General features: G+C 41.3%; 1 protein-coding gene across 1 annotated transcript in view; it reads left to right on the forward strand.

Annotated features, from left to right (window-relative positions):
- The window catches only part of LOC118368936 (RPE-retinal G protein-coupled receptor-like), a 44,683-nt gene that overhangs the window by 13,525 nt on the left and 6,367 nt on the right, over nt 1–24,791 (forward strand). Inside the window, exon 5 of the mRNA XM_035753447.2 lies at nt 22,132–22,249. Coding sequence (XP_035609340.1) covers nt 22,132–22,249 — 118 coding nt within the window. The remainder of the gene's footprint in view (nt 1–22,131; nt 22,250–24,791) is intronic.

Genomic DNA, 24,791 nt, shown 5'->3' on the forward strand with positions numbered 1-24,791 from the left:
ATAGTTGTTACGAATCCGTTTTGCCCGACGGTCTAGGGGGATGGTAATGAGACCCGTAACATAACTCATGCAAATTATTATTGTGACAAAGTAAAAGTGTGAACGAAATAACCACGACAACAGAAATCTACCGTCAAACTCTAGGTTTATTTATAAACACACGGTAATGGGGGAGCAGGAAAAAGGGCTGAGCTGGACCCAAGGAAAGAAACAATAAGTATACAAAAACACACCCCTAAGCTAGACTAGCCTACTTTAACAACAGCTAACTAACTAACTAACCAAAAATACAGTGGTGGTCCGCCCAGTTCTAACTAGTGTATTTAACAAAGTTCACCTACGGGTAGTGTATGCCCATGGGCGACTTGTCTTGGTTTCCCCTTTTCCCACCAGCAACAAACAAATACCATAACCAAAATAATACTCACAGGTGATGACAAAGTGCTATGAAGTGCTTTAAACAAAAGAGAGGTTAAGACACAAAGCGAGAGTGAAACACAGAGACCTACAGACATGGCATTACAGAGAGATTGAGCTGAGCTGAGCTCTAGAACAAACAAATGATGGGGTTTTTAAACCATGGGGAAGGAACTGTGATAGGTCAGGAAATAGGAGGAGGTGTGTCTTCTGATTGATGATTGATTGGGGAGTGATGATTTTCACCTGTGAGGGGAGAAGGAGAGAAAAGAAACACACACACAGGATAACTGTATCCGTAACAATAGTCTACTACTGAAAAACCAAATGTGTTATGGCTGTACACCAACTGCTATATTGTGGATAAAGAGTTACCTGTCTAACAGAACATAGAGGGTGTTATTTAATGTAAGGGAATACCCCTGTATTGGACAAAATGAATGGCATGTCATTGGCATCGGACAAACCATATACACATTGGCCAATACCACCCAATTCGGGCGTTGATTCATCCAAAGTGTATTGCAAATGCCATATGGTAATTGCCAGTTGTAACACTTTAAAAATTCAACAGGGGGCAAATGCGCTCCACCGGGTTTTTCATATTGGATATGTAACCCAAATTAATGTCCAAAGTAAAATTTTGAAAATGAACTTTTTTCAAAACTTATCACCCCTTAAAAAAGTGCTTTCTGGACCGTTTTCAAATTCTTTCGATTTTTTGTCAATTACACATGTGTAAGAACTGTATGAATATACTTTTGTCCAATTTTATTATCATAATTTTTTTAATTTTTTTATATGCGCATAAGGAATATGTTTTGTCCAATTCCAATATGATTTCATAGGAAGTCAAAAAGTCAAAAGTCAAAAATGTCAAAATTTTGTAAAAACTTCACACACCCATAAAAAGTGCTTTCTGGACCGTTTTTCGAAATTCTTTCGATTTTTGTCAATTACACATGTGTAAGAACTGTATGAATATACTTTTGTCCAATTTTATTATCATAATTTTTTTTTTTTTTTACATGCGCATAAGGAATATGTTTTGTCCAATTCCAATATGATTTCATAGGAAGTCAAAGTCAAAAGTCAAAAATGTCAAAATTTTGTAAAAACTTCACACACCCTTAAAAAGTGCTTTCTGGACCGTTTTTGAAATTCTTTCAATTTTTTGTCAATTACACATGTGTAAGAACTGTATGAATATACTTTTGTCCAATTTTATTATCATATTTTTTTATATATTTTTTTTTTTAAATTGTGCATAAGGATTTTTTTGGGCCAAATGACGTAAGAAATTTGACATGCTCAAAAATCCTGCAGAAATGCAAAATTGACTGGCCTGATGAACTCGGGATGGCCGGGCAGTGATAGTTGTTCCTTTCCATCACTCGTTGTGTTGACTTCATCATGTCCATTTTGTGATGTTTTTCACTATATAATCATATTGCAAGTGCACGTGCATTTGCAATATGTTTCAATGTGCATTTACCATATGAAATTTGACCTTGCTCAAAAATGCAAAATTGACTGGTCTGATGAACACAGGATGGCCGAGCAGTGATAGTTGTACATTTCCATCACTCGTTGTGTTGATTTCATCATCTCCGTTAGGTGATGTTTTTACACTATAGAATCATATTGCAAATGCACGTGCATTGTTGTGCAACTGGTAACCCAAAAATAAAAATATGGTTGTAAATGCATTTACCGGTCATTCTGATATTAATGCTCGCTATGGGAACACAGGATGGCCGGGCAGTGATAGTTGTACATTTCCATCACTCGTTGTGTTGATTTCATCATGTCCATTAGGTGATGTTTTTACACTATAGAATCATATTGCAAGTGCGCGCGCATTTGCAATATGTTTCAATGTGCATTTACCATATGAAATTTGACATGCTCAAAAATGCAAAATTGACTGGTCTGATGGACACAGGATGGCCGAGCAGTGATAGTTGTACATTTCCATCACTCGTTGTGTTGATTTCATCATGTCCATTAGGTGATGTTTTTACACTATAGAATCATATTGCAAGTGCGCGCATTTGCAATATGTTTCAATGTGCATTTACCATATGAAATTTGACATGCTCAAAATGCAAAATTGACTGGTCTGATGGACACAGGATGGCCGAGCAGTGATAGTTGTACATTTCCATCACCTGTTGTGTTGATTTCATCATGTCCATTTGTTTATGTTTTCTCACTTTTGCAAAGTCACTGTGCATTTGCAATATGGTTCAATGGGCAGGTACCATCACGAATTTGTCATGCTATAAAAATCCTGCAGGAATGTGAAATTGACTGGTCTGATGAACACAGGATGGCCGAGCAGTGATAGTTGTACATTTCCATCACTTGTTGTGTTGATTTCATCATGTCCATTAGGTGATGTTTTTTCACTATAGAATCATATTGCAAATGCACGTGCATTGTTGTGCAACTGGTAACCCAAAATTAAAATATGGTTGTAAATGCATTTACCGGGACTCCTATTATCCATGCCCGCTATGGGAGTACCCTACTACGGCCCCTCTATCTATGGGGGCAGTCCTGAGTGCTTTATGGACTGTTTAAAATATTCTGATGGATACGCATGTTGTGCAACTGGTGATTGAAAATAGGCACCTGGTAACCCAAAAATGAAAATATGGTTGTGAATGCATTTACCGTCATTCTGATATTAATGCCCGCTATGGGAACACAGGATGGCCGAGCAGTGATAGTTGTACATTTCATCACTCGTTGTGTTGATTTCATCATGTCCATTAGGTGATGTTTTTACACTATAGAATCATATTGCAAGTGCGCGCGCATTTGCAATATGTTTCAATGTGCATTTACCATATGAAATTTGACATGCTCAAAATGCAAAATTGACTGGTCTGATGGACACAGGATGGCCGAGCAGTGATAGTTGTACATTTCATCACTCTGTTGTGTTGATTTCATCATGTCCATTAGGTGATGTTTTTACACTATAGAATCATATTGCAAGTGCGCGCATTTGCAATATGTTTCAATGTGCATTTACCATATGAAATTTGACATGCTCAAAAATGCAAAATTGACTGGTCTGATGGACACAGGATGGCCGAGCAGTGATAGTTGTACATTTCCATCACTCGTTGTGTTGATTTCATCATGTCCATTAGGTGATGTTTTTACACTATAGAATCATATTGCAAGTGCGCGCGCATTTGCAATATGTTTCAATGTGCATTTACCATATGAAATTTGACATGCTCAAAAATGCAAAATTGACTGGTCTGATGAACACAGGATGGCTGAGCAGTGATAGTTGTACATTTCCATCACTCGTTGTGTTGATTTCATCATGTCCATTTGTTTATGTTTTCTCACTTTTGCAAAGTCACTGTGCATTTGCAATATGGTTCAATGGGCAGGTACCATCACGAATTTGTCATGCTATAAAAATCCTGCAGGAATGTGAAATTGACTGGCCCGATGAACTCGGGATAGCTGGGCAGTGATTCTGGTTCATCTCCATGGCTCGTTAGGGTTGATTTCAGAATGTCACTTTTGGTGATGGTCCCTCTCCGTTTAAACATATTGCTAATGTACAAAAGTCAACTAGCAAGTCAGTGTCCATCAGTCAATTAGATGTCATTTTGACACCAAACTGATACCAATTGACACCAAACCCACTTTTTCCAACTCATTTAGAAGCCAACTATCATATATGTCAGAGCAGGCCCATAATTCACAGCGCCTTTAGTTTAAAACATAATAAAAACGTAAACACATAGTTACGTTCTAGCTGCGGGTCCAGGTCAGACATTATGTGAAGGCCTATGTGAGGCGACCCCGAATCCCGAGTTTCGGCTCGATAGGTCCTTCGGTGCCCGAGTAAAACCCTAATTGGTGCTGAAAATCCACTTTTTCCATGCCTTGCTATGGGGTCCTTGAATGAGCTATCGGACCGAAACGTTGGGGTCCGTCTCTATGGGCCGAGCCGGTTCCAATGCACCTAGTCTTGTGTCTCTGAGACTTTTCTAAATGTCGCCATTTTCGTAATGGTCAAAATGAATTGAAATCATTGCAAATGTACGAGGCTATTTCTCGGTCCGAGAACCTTCTAGAGCCACCTAACTCACCACGCACTATCGACCCGAGGTCTAGAACAGGTTTCTAAAGTTTCGAACTCTAGGTCTGACGGTTCTTTTTTAGCTCGAACAAAGCTAACTATTGGAGGCACTGTCTGTCTCTACAACCCCCAATACGTCCCTCCTTCCAAGTTGTGTGTCTGTGTGATTTAGTTTTCCTTTGAAATTTTATGGGAAAAATGACTGATTTACAGTTCATGGGGGTTGCCTAATCACACATATGAAGTTTTGGACAGATCTGACTTTTTTAACCCCTCGAAACAGCCCCTGAGACACCAATTAAGGCACTTCCGGTTGGCACAGGAAGCTATAAGTCAACACATATCCTCACTGGGCTTTTACAGAATCCTGTGTTTTAAGTCCTTACGTTAAGAATTGACTGATTTACACAGGGTTGAATGCACTATGTCTATCAAACTGCAGGCAGGTAATGGAAAAACACTTTTAGGGTGATTTTAACCACTTCCGGTTGGTCCAGGAAGCCTAGAATCAACACAGGTAGACCTCATACTGGCCTGATGGACTGTTATCAAAGACAGGTTCATACGGCATTCATAACCCATATAGACTTCAGGTTGAATTTAGGGGTGCAGGCAATGTATTCCTATGGGGAGAGAAGTCAATGCAAACTATTTGAAGTAAACACCTTCTTTTAACTATTAAGGGTTAATGCCACACGGTCAACGTTAGGCTTGCACGGATCGGAAGGACCTTAGGAACGTACCTGAGGTCGAATTGTGCTTCTCACCCTAACGGTTCTCTCACTGTCACCCAAAAGCAAATGACGTTGTGGGGCAGGCTTCATTTTGGGCCTACTTTTCTAATGGTCGCTGCGCTCAGACCGAGCGAGCTACGGTCAAGCGGGATATCTCGTTGAACTCGGCACGGCCTAGAGATTATGTTTATGCCATTGCCTGCTCTCTGTGTCTTTGAGAACCGCACTTTTTCACTCCAGCCTTGCTGTGTGTGCGTGTGAGAGCTTTTCTTTGACATCTGTTGGGAGAAATGACTGATTTACAGTTCATGAGGGTTACCTAGTCACACATATGAAGTTTTGAAAAGATCTGACCTTTTAACCCTTGGAAACTGCCACTGTGACATCATTAAAGGCACTTCCGGTTGGCACAGGAAGCTATAAGTAAACCCATGTCTTGATTGACATAGAAACTTACAGAATCCTGAGTTTTAAGTCCTTACGTTAAGAATTGACTGATTTACACAGGGTTGAATGCACTATGTCTATCAAACTGCAGGCAGGTAATGGAAAAACACTTTTAGGGTGATTTTAACCACTTCCGGTTGGTCCAGGAAGCCTAGAATCAACACAGGTAGACCTCATACTGGCCTGATGGACTGTTACCAAAGACAGGTTCATACGGCATTCATAACCCATATAGACTTCAGGTTGAATTTAGGGGTGCAGGCAATGTATTCCTATGGGGAGAGAAATCAATGCAAACTATTTGAAGTAAACACCTTCTTTTAACTATTAAGGGTTAATGCCACACGGTCAAGGTTAGGCTTGCACGGATCGGAAGGACCTTAGGAACGTACCTGAGGTCGAATTGTGCTTCTCACCCTAACGGTTCTCTCACTGTCACCCAAAAGCAAATGACGTTGTGGGGCAGGCTTCATTTTGGGCCTACTTTTCTAATGGTCGCTGCGCTCAGACCGAGCGAGCTACGGTCAAGCGGGATATCTCGTTGAACTCGGCACGGCCTAGACATTATGTTTATGCCATTGCCTGCTCTCTGTGTCTTTGAGAACCACACTTTTCACTCCATCCTTGCTGTGTGTGCGTGTGAGAGCTTTTCTTTGACATCTGTTGGGAGAGATGACTGATTTACAGTTCATGAGGGTTACCTAGTCACACATATGAAGTTTTGAAAAGATCTGACTTTTTAACCCCTCGAAACAGCCCCTGAGACACCAATTAAGGCACTTCCGGTTGTCACAGGAAGCTATAAGTCAACATATATCCTCACTGGGCTATGCTTTTACAGAATCCTGAGTTTTAAGTCCTTACGTTAAGAATTGACTGATTTACACAGGGTTGAATGCACTATGTCTATCAAACTGCAGGCAGGTAATGGAAAAACACTTTTAGGGTGATTTTAACCACTTCCGGTTGGTCCAGGAAGCTTAGAATCAACACAGGTAGACCTCATACTGGCCTGATGGACTGTTACCAAAGACAGGTTCATACGGCATTCATAACCCATATAGACTTCAGGTTGAATTTAGGGGTAAAGGCAATGTATTCCTATGGGGAGAGAAGTCAATGCAAACTCTTTGAAGTAAACACCTTCTTTAACTATTAAGGGTTAATGCCACACGGTCAAGGTTAGGCTTGCACGGATCGGAAGGACCTTAGGAACGTACCTGAGGTCGAATTGTGCTTCTCACCCTAACGGTTCTCTCACTGTCACCCAAAAGCAAATGACATTGAGGGCCAGGCTTCCTTTTGCGCCTTCTTTTTTCAAGGTCGCTGCACTCAGAGCGAGCTACGGTCAAGCGGGCGTCTCGTTGAACTCTGCACAGCCTGGAGACTATGGTGATGCCATTTTTTGTGTTGATTTCAGAATGCCATTTTGGTGATGGTCCTCTCCGTTTAAACATATTGCTAATGTACAAAAGTCAACTAGCAAGTCAGTGTCCACCAGTCAATTAGATGTCATTCTGACACCAAACTGATACCAATTGACACCAAACCCACTTTTTCCAACTCATTTAGAAGCCAACTATCACATATGTCAGAGCAGGCCCATAATTCACAGCGCCATTAGTTTAAAACATAATAAAAACGTAAAACACATAGTTACGTTCTAGCTGCGGGTCCAGGTCAGACATTATGTGAAGGCCTATGTGAGGCGACCCCGAATCCCGAGTTTCGGCTCGATAGGTCCTTCGGTGCCCGAGTAAAACCCTAATTGGTGCTGAAAATCCATTTTTTTCAATGCCTTGCTATGGGGTCCTTGAATGAGCTATCGGACCGAAACTTTGTGGTCCGTCTCTATGGCCCGAGCCGGTTTCAATGCACCTAGTCTTGTGTCTCTGAGACTTTTCTAAATGTCGCCATTTTCGTAATGGTCAAAATGAATTGAAGACATTGCAAATGTACGAGGCTATTTCTCGGTCCGAGAACCTTCTAGAGCCACCTAACTCACCACGCACTATCGACCCGAGGCCTAGAACAGGTTTCTAAAGTTTCGAACTCTAGGTCTGACGGTTCTTTTTAGCTCGAACAAAGCTAACTATTGGAGGCACTGTCTGTCTCTACAAACCCCAATACGTCCCTCCTTCCAAGTTGTGTGTCTGTGTGATTTAGTTTTCCTTTGAAATTTTATGGGAAAATGACTGATTTACAGTTCATGGGGGTTGCCTAATCACACATATGAAGTTTTGGACAGATCTGACTTTTTTAACCCCTCGAAACAGCCCCTGAGACACCAATTAAGGCACTTCCGGTTGTCACAGGAAGCTATAAGTCAACACATATCCTCACTGGGCTATGCTTTTACAGAATCCTGAGTTTTAAGTCCTTACGTTAAGAATTGACTGATTTACACAGGGTTGAATGCACTATGTCTATCAAACTGCAGGCAGGTAATGGAAAAACACTTTTAGGGTGATTTTAACCACTTCCGGTTGGTCCAGGAAGCTTAGAATCAACACAGGTAGACCTCATACTGGCCTGATGGACTGTTACCAAAGACAGGTTCATACGGCATTCATAACCCATAGACTTCAGGTTGAATTTAGGGGTAAAGGCAATGTATTCCTATGGGGGAGAGAAATCAATGCAAACTTTTTGAAGTAAACACCATCTTTTAACTATTAAGGGTTAATGCCACACTGTCAACGTTAGGCTTGCACGGATCGGAAGGACCTTAGGAACATACCTGAGGTCGAATTGTGCTTCTCACCCTAACGGTTCTCTCACTGTCACCCAAAAGCAAATGACGTTGTGGGGCAGGCTTCATTTTGGGCCTACTTTTCTAATGGTCGCTGCGCCAGACCGAGCGAGCTACGGTCAAGCGGGATATCTCGTTGAACTCGGCACGGCCTAGACATTATGTTTATGCCATTGCCTGCTCTCTGTGTCTTTAAGAACCACACTTTTTCACTCCATCCTTGCTGTGTGTGCGTGTGAGAGCTTTTCTTTGACATCTGCTGGGAGAAATGACTGATTTACAGTTCATGAGGGTTACCTAGTCACACATATGAAGTTTTGAAAAGATCTGACCTTTTAACCCATGGAAACTGCCACTGTGACACCATTAAAGGCACTTCCGGTTGGCACAGGAAGCTATAAATAAACTCATATCATGATTGGGGTATGCCTTTACAGAATCCCGAGTTTTAAGTCTTTACGTTAAGAACTGAGTTATTTACGGAGGGTTTAGTGAGTGTGTGTTATTTCAGAAAATCATAGAAAATCACAGAAATCTCGCAGAGCTCCGCAGCACACTTTAAAAAGATTCGTAAGAACAACCTGCAACTGGATCTGTAACCGTTGAAAAAAACACCTATCCGTGAACATCACCAAGGTGTCGTTGTACGATTTCTCTTAAATGACGATAGATAAATGGCTGGTTCTTTTTATTGACACCGGAGGCTCCTTGACTTTGACGTGAAGTGGAAAAATAATTTCTCTATTTTCATTTTGGACCTTTAATCCCAGATAAATGGCCATAACTCAAAAACCGTTGAGGCCTAGACGCATCTTGTTCGGGGCCAACTGCCCATTATGCCGCCCCTACGCTCACCGAGTTTCGGCTTCTAAATATTTTCAGTTTTCGAGATAAGGCCCCGTCGTGAATCGTGATGTTTTGTAGCAATAGCCATATGATTGCTTATGCCCTCTTGTGGGAATTTCCGGGACATGGGAAAAATGACATAAATCTTATTATTTTTGTAAACGGAAACCGAATGTCCGACAACGTTCATTTGATGACTTCCTGGTAGGTCCGGCCCTGCCGCCGCCCGACGCCGTCCGCGAATTTTACAAACGATTTCGGACGTCTAGTAAGGGACCGTACATTTGCAATATGGACTTTCTCACTAACCATACAGGTACTGCCGAATTCTTCCCTTAAGGTATGGAAGCATCTCCAACAAAATCCAGGAAGATTCAGGAATTCCCCAGGGTAGCTGTCTAGGCCCCTTACTTTTCTCAGTCTTTACTAATGACATGAGACTGGCTTTCAGAATTGGTGGCATGGAATAAGTTTGTCCTAACTATTTCATAAACTAAAAGCATTGCATTTGGGACAAATCATTCACAAAACCATTTATGTCAACTAAATATTGTAATGAACAGTCCCTCCAGGATTTATGAACATTTTGGGATTTCTACATTTTGGGATTTCTGCGGCCAAAAATGCTTGATTTTGCGGCAGCTTTTCTGAAATTCTGCAATACATTTTGCAATGTTTTTTGACATAAAGCAATAAAAGTCAAATGTGCTCAATTTTAGGTTGATTTTAAGCAGAATACATAAAATAAAAAGTGCAAAAAGTCAAGTGTTTATGCTTCTGAATAACAATGAGCAACAGCTCATTAAAGTGATGCATAGGAAGGGGCTCTACGCAGGGTTTGCCAGCACAGATAGTCTACGATGTTTTGAGTGTGAGGAATTTGGGTATAAGAGCTTTGCGTGCCATCATAAAGGCCGTAGACAAGGTGAGGGCACCTTGTGGGGCAAATCAACATGCAGGGGGTAATGAGATGCAGACAGCAGAGGCTGGGCCTAGTCATGCCAAGGATGGTGGTGTTAATGAGGCTGGGCCTAGTCATGCAAGAGATGGTGGTGTAAATGAGGCTGGGCCTAGTCAGGCTAGAGATGGTGGGGTAGCTGAGGCTGGGTGTAGTCATGCTATGGAGGGTGGTGTAGATTAGGCTGGGTCTAGTCAGGTTATGCTAGTTGATGAGGAGAGTATAGTGGGGAAGTGTAAGAGACTAGGGGGGAGGAGGAGGGTGTCAAGCAGAAAAGGAAAAAGGATGTGGTAAAAGGCACCATGGAACCTTTGCCTGGTGCTGGCGGGAAGGCCCTGACCAGAGAGGAAGGGCAGGTGGTCAGGATGGGAGATGGAGATGAGGAGGAAAGTGAGTCTGAGGAAGAGGATACGGAGTTATTTTTTTCAAACTCCTCTTCAATGGGTCCAGAGCTGACAGCCAGTCAAGCAGAGGGGTCAAAGTACATGTTGAGAGAACTGACAAGGTTCCTGAATGAGATCAAGGGGTACAAATTTAATCTTTAGGCTTATTATCTTATCTGGGAAAGTTTGTAAGATCAGTACAAATGCTATAAAAACGAGGGACATGGTGTCCTCGCACCCAGGAAACGGTTTAGGTTGAGGAAATGGGTCACAACAGTGCGTAAGGGTCTACCTTCAGACACTGTTTAGATGTATAGTTTATTTCTGACACTGGGGCTTTTTGAGCTTTGCTATTGGTCTCTTTCTTTGCTGGCTTTTCTCCCACCTCTTATGGAGACTCTTCGGGTAGGCTCGCTTAATATAAATGGTGCCAGGGATGCGGGAAAGAGTGTGTTGGGTGAATATGTAAAACCAAAAAAGTACTGGTGTTGTTTCTGCAGGAGACGCATAGTGATGTGTTGAATAAGTTGATTGGGGGCTCTGGTGGAAAGGGGCAAATGTGTCTAGCCATGGGACACATTTTAATGCAGGGGTGGCAGTCCTGTTTGTACCAGTTCTGTCAGTAAAAATTTGCTCCTCAAAGGAGGTATGTAGGGGTAGGCTGCTTGTTGTAAAAGTAGAAATCAACAATGCACATTTACACATTTACAAATGTGTATGCCTCTAACACAGGGAGAGAGAGGAGTGTTCTATTTGGGTGTCTTAGACAGGAACTGTCACAGGTAGCACCTGGTGATTGACGGGGACTGGAACTGTACAATGGATTTTTATGAAAGACAGAAATGGGGAAGAGCCTCATTCAGTGTCAGTGGGAGTGTTAAGGGACATCATTCATCAGTTTGATCTAGTGGATGTTTGGAGAACTAAACATCCCAACACAAGACAGTATACATGGATGAAGGTTTTACATGTCCAGGAATCTGAGCAATAGGCTGTTGGGCGCTACCATTCTACTGGTTGTGTTTTCGGATCACCACATAACCATGGCTTGACTGTCTATTTCACCAGGGCCCCGGCATGCATCCTATTGGAAGTTTAATGTAAAGCTCTTACAAGATGCCACTTTTTGTTAAGGTTTCCAGACATTTTGGGAACGGTGGGGGCAGCGAAGAGAGGAGTATGAGTCTGAGTCAATGGTGGGATGTGGGAAAAGTCAAAATTTTCTGTCAACAGTACACAGCTCTCTCATTCTCAGAGGGTAGGATACTATTGGGGGAACTAGATCATTGTATTAGTGAGATGGAGGTAGAGATGGTGGGGGAAGGCAATGAAGGCCTCCAGACTAATTTTATCTGAACTACATAGGGACCTGGGTAGTTTTTTCCAGGTTAAAGCAAAGGGAGCACTTGTAAGAGCTAGGTTCTCCATGCTCAATGAGATGGATGCTTCCAGCTCCTTCTTCTTTGGTTTGGAAAGACAGAGAGGTGAAGCCAAGGGTATGCATTGTCTACGGCTGTCTAATGGGCGGGTGACCTCTGTGGTGGGAGAGATGCGGGAGCGAACTGTGGAGTGTTATCTTCTAGTTACCCATCCCGCATGAGGGAGCGAACTGTGGAGTGTTATCCTCTAGTTACCCATCCCGCATGAGGGAGCGTAATCATCGACTGACACTAATTAGCATAACGCAACGGACATAAATATTCCTAGAAAATATTTCTATTCATGATAATCACAAGTGAAATATTTTGAGACACAGCTTAGACTATTGTTAATCACCCTGTCATCTCAGATTTTCACAATATGCTTTACAGCCAAAGCTAGACAAGCATTTGTATAAGTTTATCGATAGCCTAGCAGAGCATTTTGTCCAGCTAGCAGCAGGTAACTTGGTCACGGAAATCAGAAAAGCAATCAAATTAAATTGTTTACCTTTGATGAGCTTCGGATGTTTTCACTCACGGGACTCCCAGTTAGATAGCCAATGTTCCTTTTTTCCAAAAATATTATTTTTGTAGGCGAAAAAGCTCCGTTTGTTCTTCACGTTTGGCTGAGAAATCGCCCTGAAATTGCAGTCACGAAAACTCTGAAAAATATTCCAAATTAGCTCCATAATATCGACAGAAACATGGCAAACATTGTTTATAATCAATCCTCAAGGTGTTTTTCAAATATCTTTCCGATAATATATCCACCGGGACAATTAGTTTTTCAGTATGACCGGTTGGAAAAATGGCTACCTCTGTATTTTACGCAAGAATCACTTTGGGAGCATCAGGTGACCAATTACGCAATGTAGCCGCTTACGGGTATTCTATAACATAAATGCGTAAAACTACGTCACAATGCTGTCGACACCTTGGGGAATACGGAGAAAAAGTAATCTGGAACGCAGCGCTTTCAAAACATGAGGCACTTCCGGATTGGATTTTTCTCAGGCTTTGGCCTGCAACATCAGTTCTGTTATACTCACAGACAATATTTTTACAGTTTTGGAAACTTTAGAGTGTTTTCTATCCTAAGCTGTCAATTATATGCATATTCTAGCATCTTGTCCTGACAAAATAGCCTGTTTACTACGGGAACGTTATTTTTCCAAAAATGAAAATACTGCCCCCTAGTCACAAAAGGTTAAACTGAGTTGTATAGGTCAGAAATGTGTGATCATATGTGTGCTCAGGTCTTGTTTACAGGACTCCCTAAGCTCTCTCTGGCACAGAGGGATATAATGGACATTCCTCTGTTGTCCCATGAGCTGGCAGAGGCCGTAACCCAGATGTCCCCTGGTCATGCACCGATGGACTCCCAGTGGAGTTTTATAAAAAATTCTGGGGAATAATTGGACTGGACTTCTTTGCGTGTTGCGTGAATGTGTCGGGGTAGGGACTCTCCTGCCCAAAAAAGGGGACTTGTGTGAACTTAAGAACTGGAGGCCCGTGGCATTGCTCTGTGCGGACTACAAGATATTTGCCAGGTCCTCTCTAACAGACTGAAGTCCCATCTGGACTCGATAGTCCATGAGGACCAAACATATTGTGTACCGGGACACTCAATCACAGACAACTTGTTTTTAATCGGGGACATGTTGGACTTGTCGAGCGATTCTAATGTGAACTTTGGACTGGTATCTTTAGATCAAGAGAAGGCTTTTGATAGAGTGGACCATGAGTATCTGTTTAATGTGATGCCTGTGTTTAGGTAGAGTTTTTTGCTCTGTGTGAAGCTGTTGTATGCTGGGGTGTCATGTATTGTCAAGGTGGGAGGGGGGCTCAATAGGCCAGTGAGTGAGACGGGGCATTAGACAAGTGTGCCCTCTATCTGGGCAGTTATATACACTAGCCATTGAGCCTTTTTTGGGACTGCTACACAGGAGACTGCAGGGAGTGTGCTGGACAGGCATGGATGTGGTGACAGGCATAGCAGTGTCAGCATATGCAGATTATGTTTCTGTGATGGTCAGGGATGGTCAGGATATGCAGGCACTTGAGACCAGTCCGAAGGTGTACGAGGGAGCTTCATCAGCTAAGGTAAACCGGGGCAAGAGCAAAGCTCTGTTATGTGGGGCATGGGGGATAGGGCCCCTGCTTCCAGGGGGTTTGCAGTGGGGTTGTGAAGGGCTTAAAGTGTTGGGGGTGTACCTGAGCTCGGAGAGGTGGGTCAGGAAGTACTGGGAGGGTCTGTCACAGGCAGTGGTGTCAAGACTGGCCAGGTGGAGATGGGGAGGGTGCTCCTGTCCCATAAACTGTGTCTGCTCGCAGACCTATAGAGGTAGGGCTGCTGATAATCAACAACCTGGTGGCATCTTCCTGACTGTGGCATAAACTGATCTGTCTGCTCTGCTGGCGGAGACCTGTTCAAGCTGGAGAGGCTGAAGTTTGTGGACTTTTTGAGAAGGGGTGGGGAGCTGGCTGTGGGTGTGGGAGCCTATCTACCACAACCCAGCCATCCCTTTGAGATTGGTTCAGTCGACCACCCTGCAGAGGCAACTGATGGCAGCGGGTTTACAAAGGCTGGGTGACCTGCGACTGATGGGAGAGGAGGGGTGGAAAACCCCAGAAGTCCTGGCACAACAAACAGGAATAACGTATCTTAAGCTGCTGGAGAGATTCCTGGAGGAGGTCCAGGGGCACTGTCTGAGCCGATAAGGGGGTGTTTGAGCGGCCAAAGGGGAATGTTTCCGCCACTGCAGGTGACGGCAGAGACTGGAGACTGGCAAGGGGTCTGGAGGACTTGTTCGATTTTAACACTCTGAACCTGTGGGAGTTTGAAGGGGTGGGAGGTAAAGCCCTCTACAACTTCTGCGTTAAGGTAAGGAACATTAGGAGCCTAACAGGATTGAAGGCACATCATTGGCAGGGGGTATGTGGGGTGGAGAGTATGGTGGGTTTTAGATGGAGGGGTCTTTACAAACCCCCAGTACCAAAGAGGTCAGGGTACCTCCAATGGAGGGTTCTTCATGGAGCCATGGCCACTAACAGCTGGTTGGTACAGGTTCAACTGGGAATTGGGCAGGGGTGTCAATTTCTGTGTTATGAAAGAAACTGTGATCCATGTGTTTTCTGTGTGCGCCAGGTTAACTTTTTATGGCTGCAATCTCGATATTGGGACAAGTGTCATCAACAACCGCTGAATAGCATAGTGCTACATTCAATAAATATTACTACAAATATTATATTCATGAAATCACAAGTGCAATATAGGAAAACACAGCTTAGCCTTTTGTTAATCCACCTGTTGTGTCAGATTTTGAAATTATGCTGTTCAGCGGAAACAAACCAAGCGTTTGTGTAAGTTTATCGATCGCACTAGAAAACATTAAGTACACTTAGCATCAGGAAGCTTGGTCATGAAAATCAGAAAAGCAATCAAATGAATCGTTTACCTGTGATGATCTTCGGATGTTTTCACTCACAACAACGCAGACAAATTCCAAATAATATCTGTAATGTCCACAGAAACATGTCAAACGTTTTTTATAATCAATCCTCAGGATGTTTTTAAAATATATAATCGATAATATATCAACCGCAAATGTCTTTCACAGTAGGAGAGGGGAAAACAATGGCTGTCCAAATTCTGTTGCGCGAGCAAAACTCATGTGACCACTTGACGCGATGTTATCGTTCTGGCTCATTTTTCAAAATAAAAGCCTGAAACTATGTCTGAAGACTGTTGACACCTTGAGGAAGCAATAGGAAACAGAATCTGGTTCATATCCCTTAAAATCCAGCAAAGGGAGTCTATGGAACATGGAGTTTTCAAAATAGAAGCCACTTCCTGTTTTGATTTTCCTCAGGGTTTTGCCTGCAATATCAGTTCAGTCATACTCTCAGACAATATTTTGACAGTTTTGGAAACTTTAGAGTGTTTTCTATCCAATACTAATAATAATATGCCTATATTAGCAACTGAGACTGAGGAGCTGGCCGTTTACAATGGGCACCTTTTCATCCAAGCTACTCAATACTGCCCCTGCAGCCATAAAAAGTTAATGCAATTAATGTCTATGTTGGATTGTCTGTGTGAGAGGTTGGGAGTAGTTTTTACTGTTGGGATGTTTACAATGGGTACAGGTATTCAAATAAGGAGAAGGCCAAATGTATTTTGTTGAATTTTCTGTTTGCTCAGGCGAAGTTGGCTATTTGGCTAACAAGGAGGAACAGGGTCAAAGGTGGGGGGATAACAGACCCTTTACTATTATTTAATGGGATGGTCTCTGCACGCCTTAGGGTAGAATTTGAGTTCTATAGAATGATAAAAGTGTGGAGATATTTCAGGAGATGTCTGTCTGTATAGCTGGGGAAGATGTATTGGACATACGGTTGTAGAAATGGTATGTCTTTTTTGGTTATTGTGATGTGCGGTGTTGTTTTGTATCGTGTGGTAGAGGGAAAGTTTAATTAAAGATAGACAAAAAGTCTCACTCACTCACACACTCACTCTGTCTTAAAAAAATAATAGATTCAAAGCTGATGAATCACTTTCAATTAGAGAACAATAAATTGTCTTGTTTTTCTGAATAATGGAGTTGTGGTAATGAGTTATTTACTAAAAAAAAATTAAAATCCAGAAAGATTGTGCTTTCGTGATCCTTATTAAGTTTTACAGAGAGTTTAAAATGGCAATGCTGACAAATTGCACTCTGTGATTTGAGCAGCACTCTCCATAGACATAATGGGGAGAGCAGAGTGCAGACCACCCTACTTAAGCCAAGGTTAGCAGAGTAAAAGTTTGAGTAAAAACGCTACTCACCTTGATTCTTTCAGTGCTTGCCACAGTCTTCCCTGCTACCACTTCAGTCATTGTGATCTGCCGCTGCTGTGGTAACTGTTCTGACATTCTCATATGCTTTGCTGATTCAGAGGGACTGCTGATTGTCGACTTTTTCTAGTGTCCAAAAACATTTGGAAATTGATTTGCACGGTCGTTAGCTGTTATTTTTGTTGGTAAATTTCTGTTCATTGTACTGCCTGTCAGCCATCAACAATCACCCATCATCTTCACATGTGAATACGCTGACAGGCCAGGGGGAAAACTTTGTTGACGTGTGGTTGAATTGGGCCATTTTCCATGGCAACAGTGCAGTAATTCGTCAAAATTACAAACCCGCTTTTATTGGACCATTTTATGTGCTAAAAGTGCTGGAATTCTTCAAAATTGCGAGCTCTCGCATAATATGCGCTGATGGTTGATTTTGCATTGAATTATGCGATCGCAGAATCCTGGAGGGACTGAATTAATAATGTGGTAATTGAGCAAGTTGAGGAAACTAAACAGCTTGGAGTAACTGGATTGTAAAACTGTCATGGTCAAAACATATTGATTCAACAGTAGCTAGGATGGGGAGAAGTCTGTCCATAATAAAGTGCTGCTCTGTCACAAATGTCGTACATTTCTCAGTGTAAGAAATCAGTAATTTAATCCCAGATATTTAATAAAAATGTAAACGTATTCTCCCATGGCTCCTTCAATTTACACATTTTAGATAACTTCCATCCGTCCCGGAAGAAGGAACCCTACTTAAACACACCAGAATACAATGTTTAAATAAGTTAAATCAACTCTTAAAATAAACTATAAACAGTAACTAAATAAACAAACCAATTTAATCAGCAAAAAACAAACTATACAAAAACTCCCTACTATAATGCTTCAGATGACAATATTACTCAGAGACTCATGTTTACATCTCAAATAAACAAAACACAGTCTGCATGTTCCTCAAAAAAGAACAACTTGCCCCTGTTACAGATGTCTGTGCATCATGGGAAAAGCTCAATTAACCAAATTCAACCTAGCTAATTTCCCAAAACATATGCAATTGTTTTTTACTATAGAGGTTGCGTTTCAACATTAATACCCTAACATTGTTCCACATAATGGAAACAGATTTTAATGTTAGACTACATGAACTTTCCTGCTCAAATTAACTGGTGTTACTTAAACAATCAAACCAGGAATCAATAACCATCAGAATCCATCATCACTATGTTTTACGATTCAGACATTCAGATCTCCCTTTCTCATAGCCAAATACAGTCCAAATAAACGCCACAAATCAATGATGCCCACCTAGCGAATCTGCTGCTAGTTTTTAGCATCTTTCCTGACTACCCTGACAACTTACAGCTACTTTTAAAAATGTATTTGGAAATTTTTATCAACTTCTGAAAAGTGACTCAAAACAATAATGCACACATTTTTCTTCTTAAAGACACAAACAATTTTCTCCGTCACCCCCAGTCACAACATAATTTCTGTGGCGACAAAAGTGCCTTGCGAGTGATGTCATCAACAAGCGCTCAACCTAGACCCAAGCCGCAACGACTTTCAATGAATTGCAAATAATTGTTGGCTGTCTGCAGCAACAGTAGTACGGGTTCGATAAACCAAACCTAATTTATCACATCTGTTGAATCCTGAATTAGAACTTACAACATCAATCAACATCTCTCATCTCTCAATTCGCTAATATATATAAGAACATTTCGATGGGCACAAATGTATCGTAATTGTCTCTTCATTATTATTTAGAATTCATTAAATTTAAATAACTCTCTCGTCTTTGATTCAGCATTTTAATTACAACTCTATTCCCAATACATTATTCAAACAGAACAGACATCGTCTTACCTCAAAATTCGCTCCGTCCTTATTTTAAGTTGAATGAATTAGTCTTTCAATTTGAACCAAACAAACTATTTAAAACGTTCTGTTTATATCTTATACAAATACTAGTGACTATAACTTTCTCTGCAAAACAAACAATTACTTTAATTACAATCAAAAAGCCTTGGCTGGGAACCAAACCCTGGACTGCTCCGCAAATAGACCCATTTTACAATTGTCTGTATTCGTAACTCCGGCATCGGGACAACAAAAAATCGCCCTAATTTTAAAGCCAAAGCTTTTCCTCAGTGAGGATTTTCATTAATCTCGCTCTCTTCTATCAGAAATTAGAAATAGTTACTATTGTGACTCTTGATAAGTTATTAGGTCTCACACGTGAGCGAATTATCGTTCCTTCTTTAAACTTACTTCTCCATGTCGGGCCAAAATAGGTGTTTCTCTTATCTCTTCCCTGCATTATTTCCCTTCTCCCGTTAATTCCGGGACCTCCTTTGAGGATTTACTACCCATGTTAGTTAAATCTTTACCGTTACTAGTAGCTATGGGATTTAATCCCTTATCTATGCCTTTCAATTTTTTTACCTTCTATGTGTGTGTATTTCTATGAATATACTATTTACCGTTACTCAGTTACTTTAGTTGCTCTCCTGTCTGACTATGTGTGTGTCTCTTTAATGATAATCAATGTGTATGGGTTTCTATATTTATTTCTCCTTTCTGGAAACTTTGTCTATAGATTTGACTTTTGATCGGACATTAAATTTCACCCGTATACAATTATAAGCTCATTATAAACTATTGTTCCTTGGGACTTGCAACGCTAATATCTCATATCTCACTTCTTTAGACTATGTTTCCCTCACCACCTCCGTGGATATTAATTTCTTTCAGTATTTAATAGGTTCAGGTATTTTGTTCGCCTAGGATTACCCTACCTTCTCACCAAGCCTAATTTATATTTAGGTATGTCTTTTGGCTATCCTATTTGTAAAGAACGACCGTCCTATCTAACAAAACTTACGATATCCCTTCCTTCCGTTATGTTTATTTGTGGTAGAATTCGTTACCAAGGTCATTTCGGACATCTCTTCCTTCCTATCGATTTTGGTTAAAACACAAAGTAGAAACCTAGTGTATTTGTTCAGAATATTCAAGCACCTATCATTGATTAAATCCAAACTCCTTTAGAACATTCAATCAAAAATATCTTAAATAATTCCTCCCAAATTCGAGAATAAAGAATATTTACCATCGTCCTGTAGACTGGGAAAAGCAATGCCGGTTCGATTCCGTCACCTTCTCTGTCGCCTTTAGATCATATACCGGCCTGGTCTTTTAAACCCTCAATTCAGAGGCCAGGTCTTTAAATAACGAGTCCAGACCCGTCCGTGCACGGCTTTCGGCTTTCCCTTTGGACGACAGAGGCAAGTTTGTGGAATCCGCTCGAAGGACCAATTGTTACTGTAATTTAAATATACCAATGTGTTTTCATTAATTGAATTACCTTAATCAATTTTATGAGAATTTGTAAGATTCTTGTTTGCATAAAATAGACGGAGACCAGTCTTATCAATAATAGCAAACAGAATTTATTCTCGGAGCGGGCTGCCATGTTACCATGAGCAAAAGTGTATATACAATAACATGACGTCATTTCTTTGCTTAACAGAATCCCCTCCTCTCGACTGGGACAAAGGGAACTTTAAAAGTTAATTCTCACTTCCTTCTGACCCCCCTAGCACATACACAGGACACACAACTTTTGACTCCTCACCATTATCGATCACCACTTAGCTGACAGTTCTAATTAACAGAAAACCTAGGAATGCACTCACAGCCTTATCTAAAACACCCCAGAGCTCAGTTTCGTCAGTTCAACCATAGGTTAACTACCTCATCTATTTACTTAATCCACAACCCATTCGTTTCTTCCTAGTTGGAATGGTGTTCATTAACTTTAATTACTCCTTGTCTGTGTCTCACAATCCCTTCTTATGAACTGATATTGTTAATCAGATATAATAAAACAGAATATAAGTTTACTTAGTTACAGTTCTATTTAAAATGAGAATATTGTTTATTAATTTATTCATAATATTTCTAACAGTGTCACATGATCTGTCACATGATCTCAGTAAATTTACACTTGTTCTGAAAGGCTCCAGAGTCTGCAACACCACTAAAAGCAAGGGGCACCACCAAGCAAGCGGCACCATGAAGACCAAGGAGCTCTCCAAACAGGTCAGGGACAAAGTTGTGGAGAAGTACAGATCAGGGTTGGGTTATAAAAAAAGATCAGAAACTTTGAACATCCCACAGAGTATTATTAAATCCATTATTAAAAATTGGTAAGAAAATGGCACCATAAAAAAACCTGCCAAGAGAGGACCACCCAGTAAAACTCATGGACCAGGCAAGCAGGGCATTAATCAGAGAGGAAACAAAGAGACCCCTGAAGGAGCTGCAAAGCTCCACAGCGGAGATTGGAGTATCTGTCCATAGAACCACTTTATGCCGTACACTCCACAGAGCTGGGCTTTACGGAAGAGTGGCCAGAAGAAAAGCCATTGCTTAAGGAAAAAAACAAACAAACACGTTTGGTGTTTGCTAAAAGGCATGTGAGAGACTCCCCAAACATTTAGTCACATGAGACTAAAATTTAGCTTTTTGGCCATCAAGGAAAATGCTATGTCTGGCGCAAACCCAACACCTCTCATCACCCTGAGAATACCATCTCCACAGTGAAGCATGGTGGTGGCAGCATCATGCTGTGGGGATGTTTTTCATCGGCAGGGACTGGGAAACTGGTCAGAATTGAGGGAATGATGGATGGCACTAAATACAGGGAAATTCTTGAGGCAAACTTTTTTTTCAGTCTTCCGAGATTTGAGAGACGGAGGTTCACCTTCCAGCAGGACAATGACCCGAAGAAAACTGCTAAAGAAACACTTGAGTGGTTTAACTTCTTGCGACTCCAAACCTGTATCCGGGAGCGTAATCATAGCCTCAAGCTCATTACCATAACGCAACGTTTCCTATTCATGAAAATCGCAAATGAAATTAAATAAATATATTGAAACACAAGCGTAGCCTTTTGTTAACAACACTGTCATCTCAGATTTGCATCTTCAAAGTGTTAGGCAGGTTGTGTAAATCAAATGATACAAACCCCACCAAAATCTATTTTAATTCCAGGTTGTAAACCACAAAATATGAAAAATGCGAAGGGGGGTTAATACTTTTGCCAGCCACTGTAGAGTATTGTCTATTTCGGTATTGTAAAACATTCATCTTTGCTCCCCAGGTGCACTTGTTTCTTAACATCCTGTGTTCTTTCTTCTTCTAAACAGCAACTATGCATCCTACCTGATCCCCATGGCCATTTTCAACATGGCCATCCAGACCTTTGTTGTCATGTCCTCCTACCAGTCCATCGGCCAGAAATTCAAAAAGACTGGAAACCCCAGGGTAAGAAGCATGTCTGCTATTATTTTCATTCGTGGCTAAGCCCTATTCCAATACTGTATTTTTATTTTTATTTATTATGGATCCCCATGCCAAGGCAGCAGCTACTCTTTTTATTTAACCTTTATTTTACTAGGCAATTCAGTTAATGAACAAATTCTTATTTACAATGACGGCCTACCAAAAGGGGAGTTTTATACCCTAACCCTAAGAGGGTTTTATAAATAAGCACCAACCAGTGGGTCTTGCGACGGGTATACAGAGATGACCAGTTTACAGAGGAGTATAGGAGCATTGGTGGCACATTTGATGGCCGAATGGTAAAGCACATCTAGCCGCTCGAGAGCACCCTTACCTGCCGATCTATAAATTGTGTCTCTGTAATCTAGCATGGGTAGGATGGTCATCTGAATCATGGTTAGTTTGGCAGACGGGGTGGAATAGGAGCGATTCCGATAGAGGAAACCAAGTCTAGATTTAACTTTAGCTTGCAGCTTTGATATGTGCTGAGAGAAGGACAGTGTTCCGTCTAGCCATACTCTCAATTACTTGTAGGAGGTGACTACCTCAAGCTCTAAACTCTCAGAGGTAATAATCACACCTGTGGGGAGAGAGGCATTCTTCTTTCCCAACCACATGACCTTTATTTTGGAGGTGTTCAGAACAAAGTTAAGGGCAGAGAAACCTTGTTGGACAGTAAGAAAGCTTTGTTGTAGAGCCTTTAACACAAAATCCGTGGGAGGGGCCAGCTGAGTATAAGACAATACATGGATGAGAGAGCTTCCTACTGCCTGAGCTATGTTGTTGATGTAAATTGAGAACAGAGCTGGGCCTAGGATCGAACCTTGGGGTACTCCCTTGGTGACAGGCAGTGGCTGAGACAACAGATGTTCTGACTTTATACACTGCACTGTTTGAGAGAGGTAGTCAGCAAACCAGCCCCAAGACCCCTCAGAGACACCAATACTCCTTAGTCGGCCCACAAGACTGGAATGGTTTACAGTATCAAAAACTTTGACCAAGTCAATACAAATATCAGGCACAACATTCCTTATAATCAAGGGCAAATGTGACATCATTGAGGACCTTTTAAGGTTGCAGTGACATACCAGAGAGAATACTATAGACATCAAGAAAGCCAGTCAGTTGATTATTGACAAGTTTTTCGAACACTTTTGATGAACAGGGTAAATTAGAAATAGGACTTTAACAGTCATGATCAGCTTGATCTCCCTCTTTAAATAAAGGACGAACCGTGGCTGCCTTCCAAGCAATAGAAATAGGAGTGGGAGGCCCAGGTGCACAACTGAAAGTTTGAGAAACAGACGCCTCACAAGTCCTCAACTGGCAGCTTCATTAAATGACACCCGCAAAACACCAGTCTCAATGTCAACAGTGAAGAGGCGACACCGGGATGCTGGCCTTCTAGGCAGAGTTGCAAAGAAAAGGCCATATCTCAGATAGGCCAATAAAAAGAAAAGATTTAAGATGCGCAAAAGACCCTGGACAGAGGAACTCTGCTTAGAAGGCCAGCATCTGGTTAGGGCCAGTTTGCATTCTGTGAAGGGAATTGTACACAGCGTTGTATGAAATCTTCAGTTTCTTGGCAATTTCTCACATGGAATAGCCTTCATTTCTCAGAACAAGAATACTGACGAGTTTCAGAAGAAAGAACCCACAAATGCTGCGCAAATCCAGATACTCAACTAGTCTAAAGAAGGCCAGTTTTATTGCTTCTTTAATCGCTACACCAGTTTATCTGTGCTACCATAATTGCCAAAGGGTTTTCTAATGATCAATTAGCGTTTTAAAATTATCAACTTGGATTAGCTAACACAACATACCATTGGAACACAGGAGTGATGGTTGATGATAATGGTTCTCTGTACGCCTATGTAGATATTCCATAAAAACTCTGCCGTTTCCAGCTACAATAGTCATTTACAACATTAACAATGTCTACATTGTATTTCTGATCAATTTTATGTTATTTTAATGGACAAAAAAGGCTTTTCTTTGAAAAGCAAGGACATTTTTAAGTGATCCCAAACCTTTGAACAGTAGTGGACATCCAAGGGCAAGCCATGCTGCCCTGTTCTGAGCTGATTGCAATTTTCCTAAGTCCCTCTTTGTGGCACCTGACCACACGACAGAACAGTGGTTCAAGTGCAACAAAACTAGGGCCTGTAGGACCTGCCTTGTTGAAAGTGCTGTAAAGAGCAACGTTTCATTATGGACAGACTTCTCCCCATCTTAGCTCCTGTTGTATCAATATGTTTTGACAATGACAGTTTACAATCCAGGGTTACTCCAAGCAGTTTACTCACCTCAACTTGCTCAATTTCCATATTACAAGATTTAGTTGAGGTTTAGGGTTTAGTTAATGATTTTTCTCAAATGCAATGCTTTTAGTTTTTGATACATGTTACTCACCACCTGGATTTGGTCTTTTGGAGCAACTTTGGAATTTCCTTTTTGTTATACATTGGATAGAAGTAGAGAATCAGAGCTGCAAAGTGAAATATCATACACTGCATCTGAGGAA

The sequence above is a fragment of the Oncorhynchus keta genome, chromosome 3 (genome assembly GCF_023373465.1).
Source record: "Oncorhynchus keta strain PuntledgeMale-10-30-2019 chromosome 3, Oket_V2, whole genome shotgun sequence".
NCBI lineage: Eukaryota > Metazoa > Chordata > Actinopteri > Salmoniformes > Salmonidae > Oncorhynchus > Oncorhynchus keta.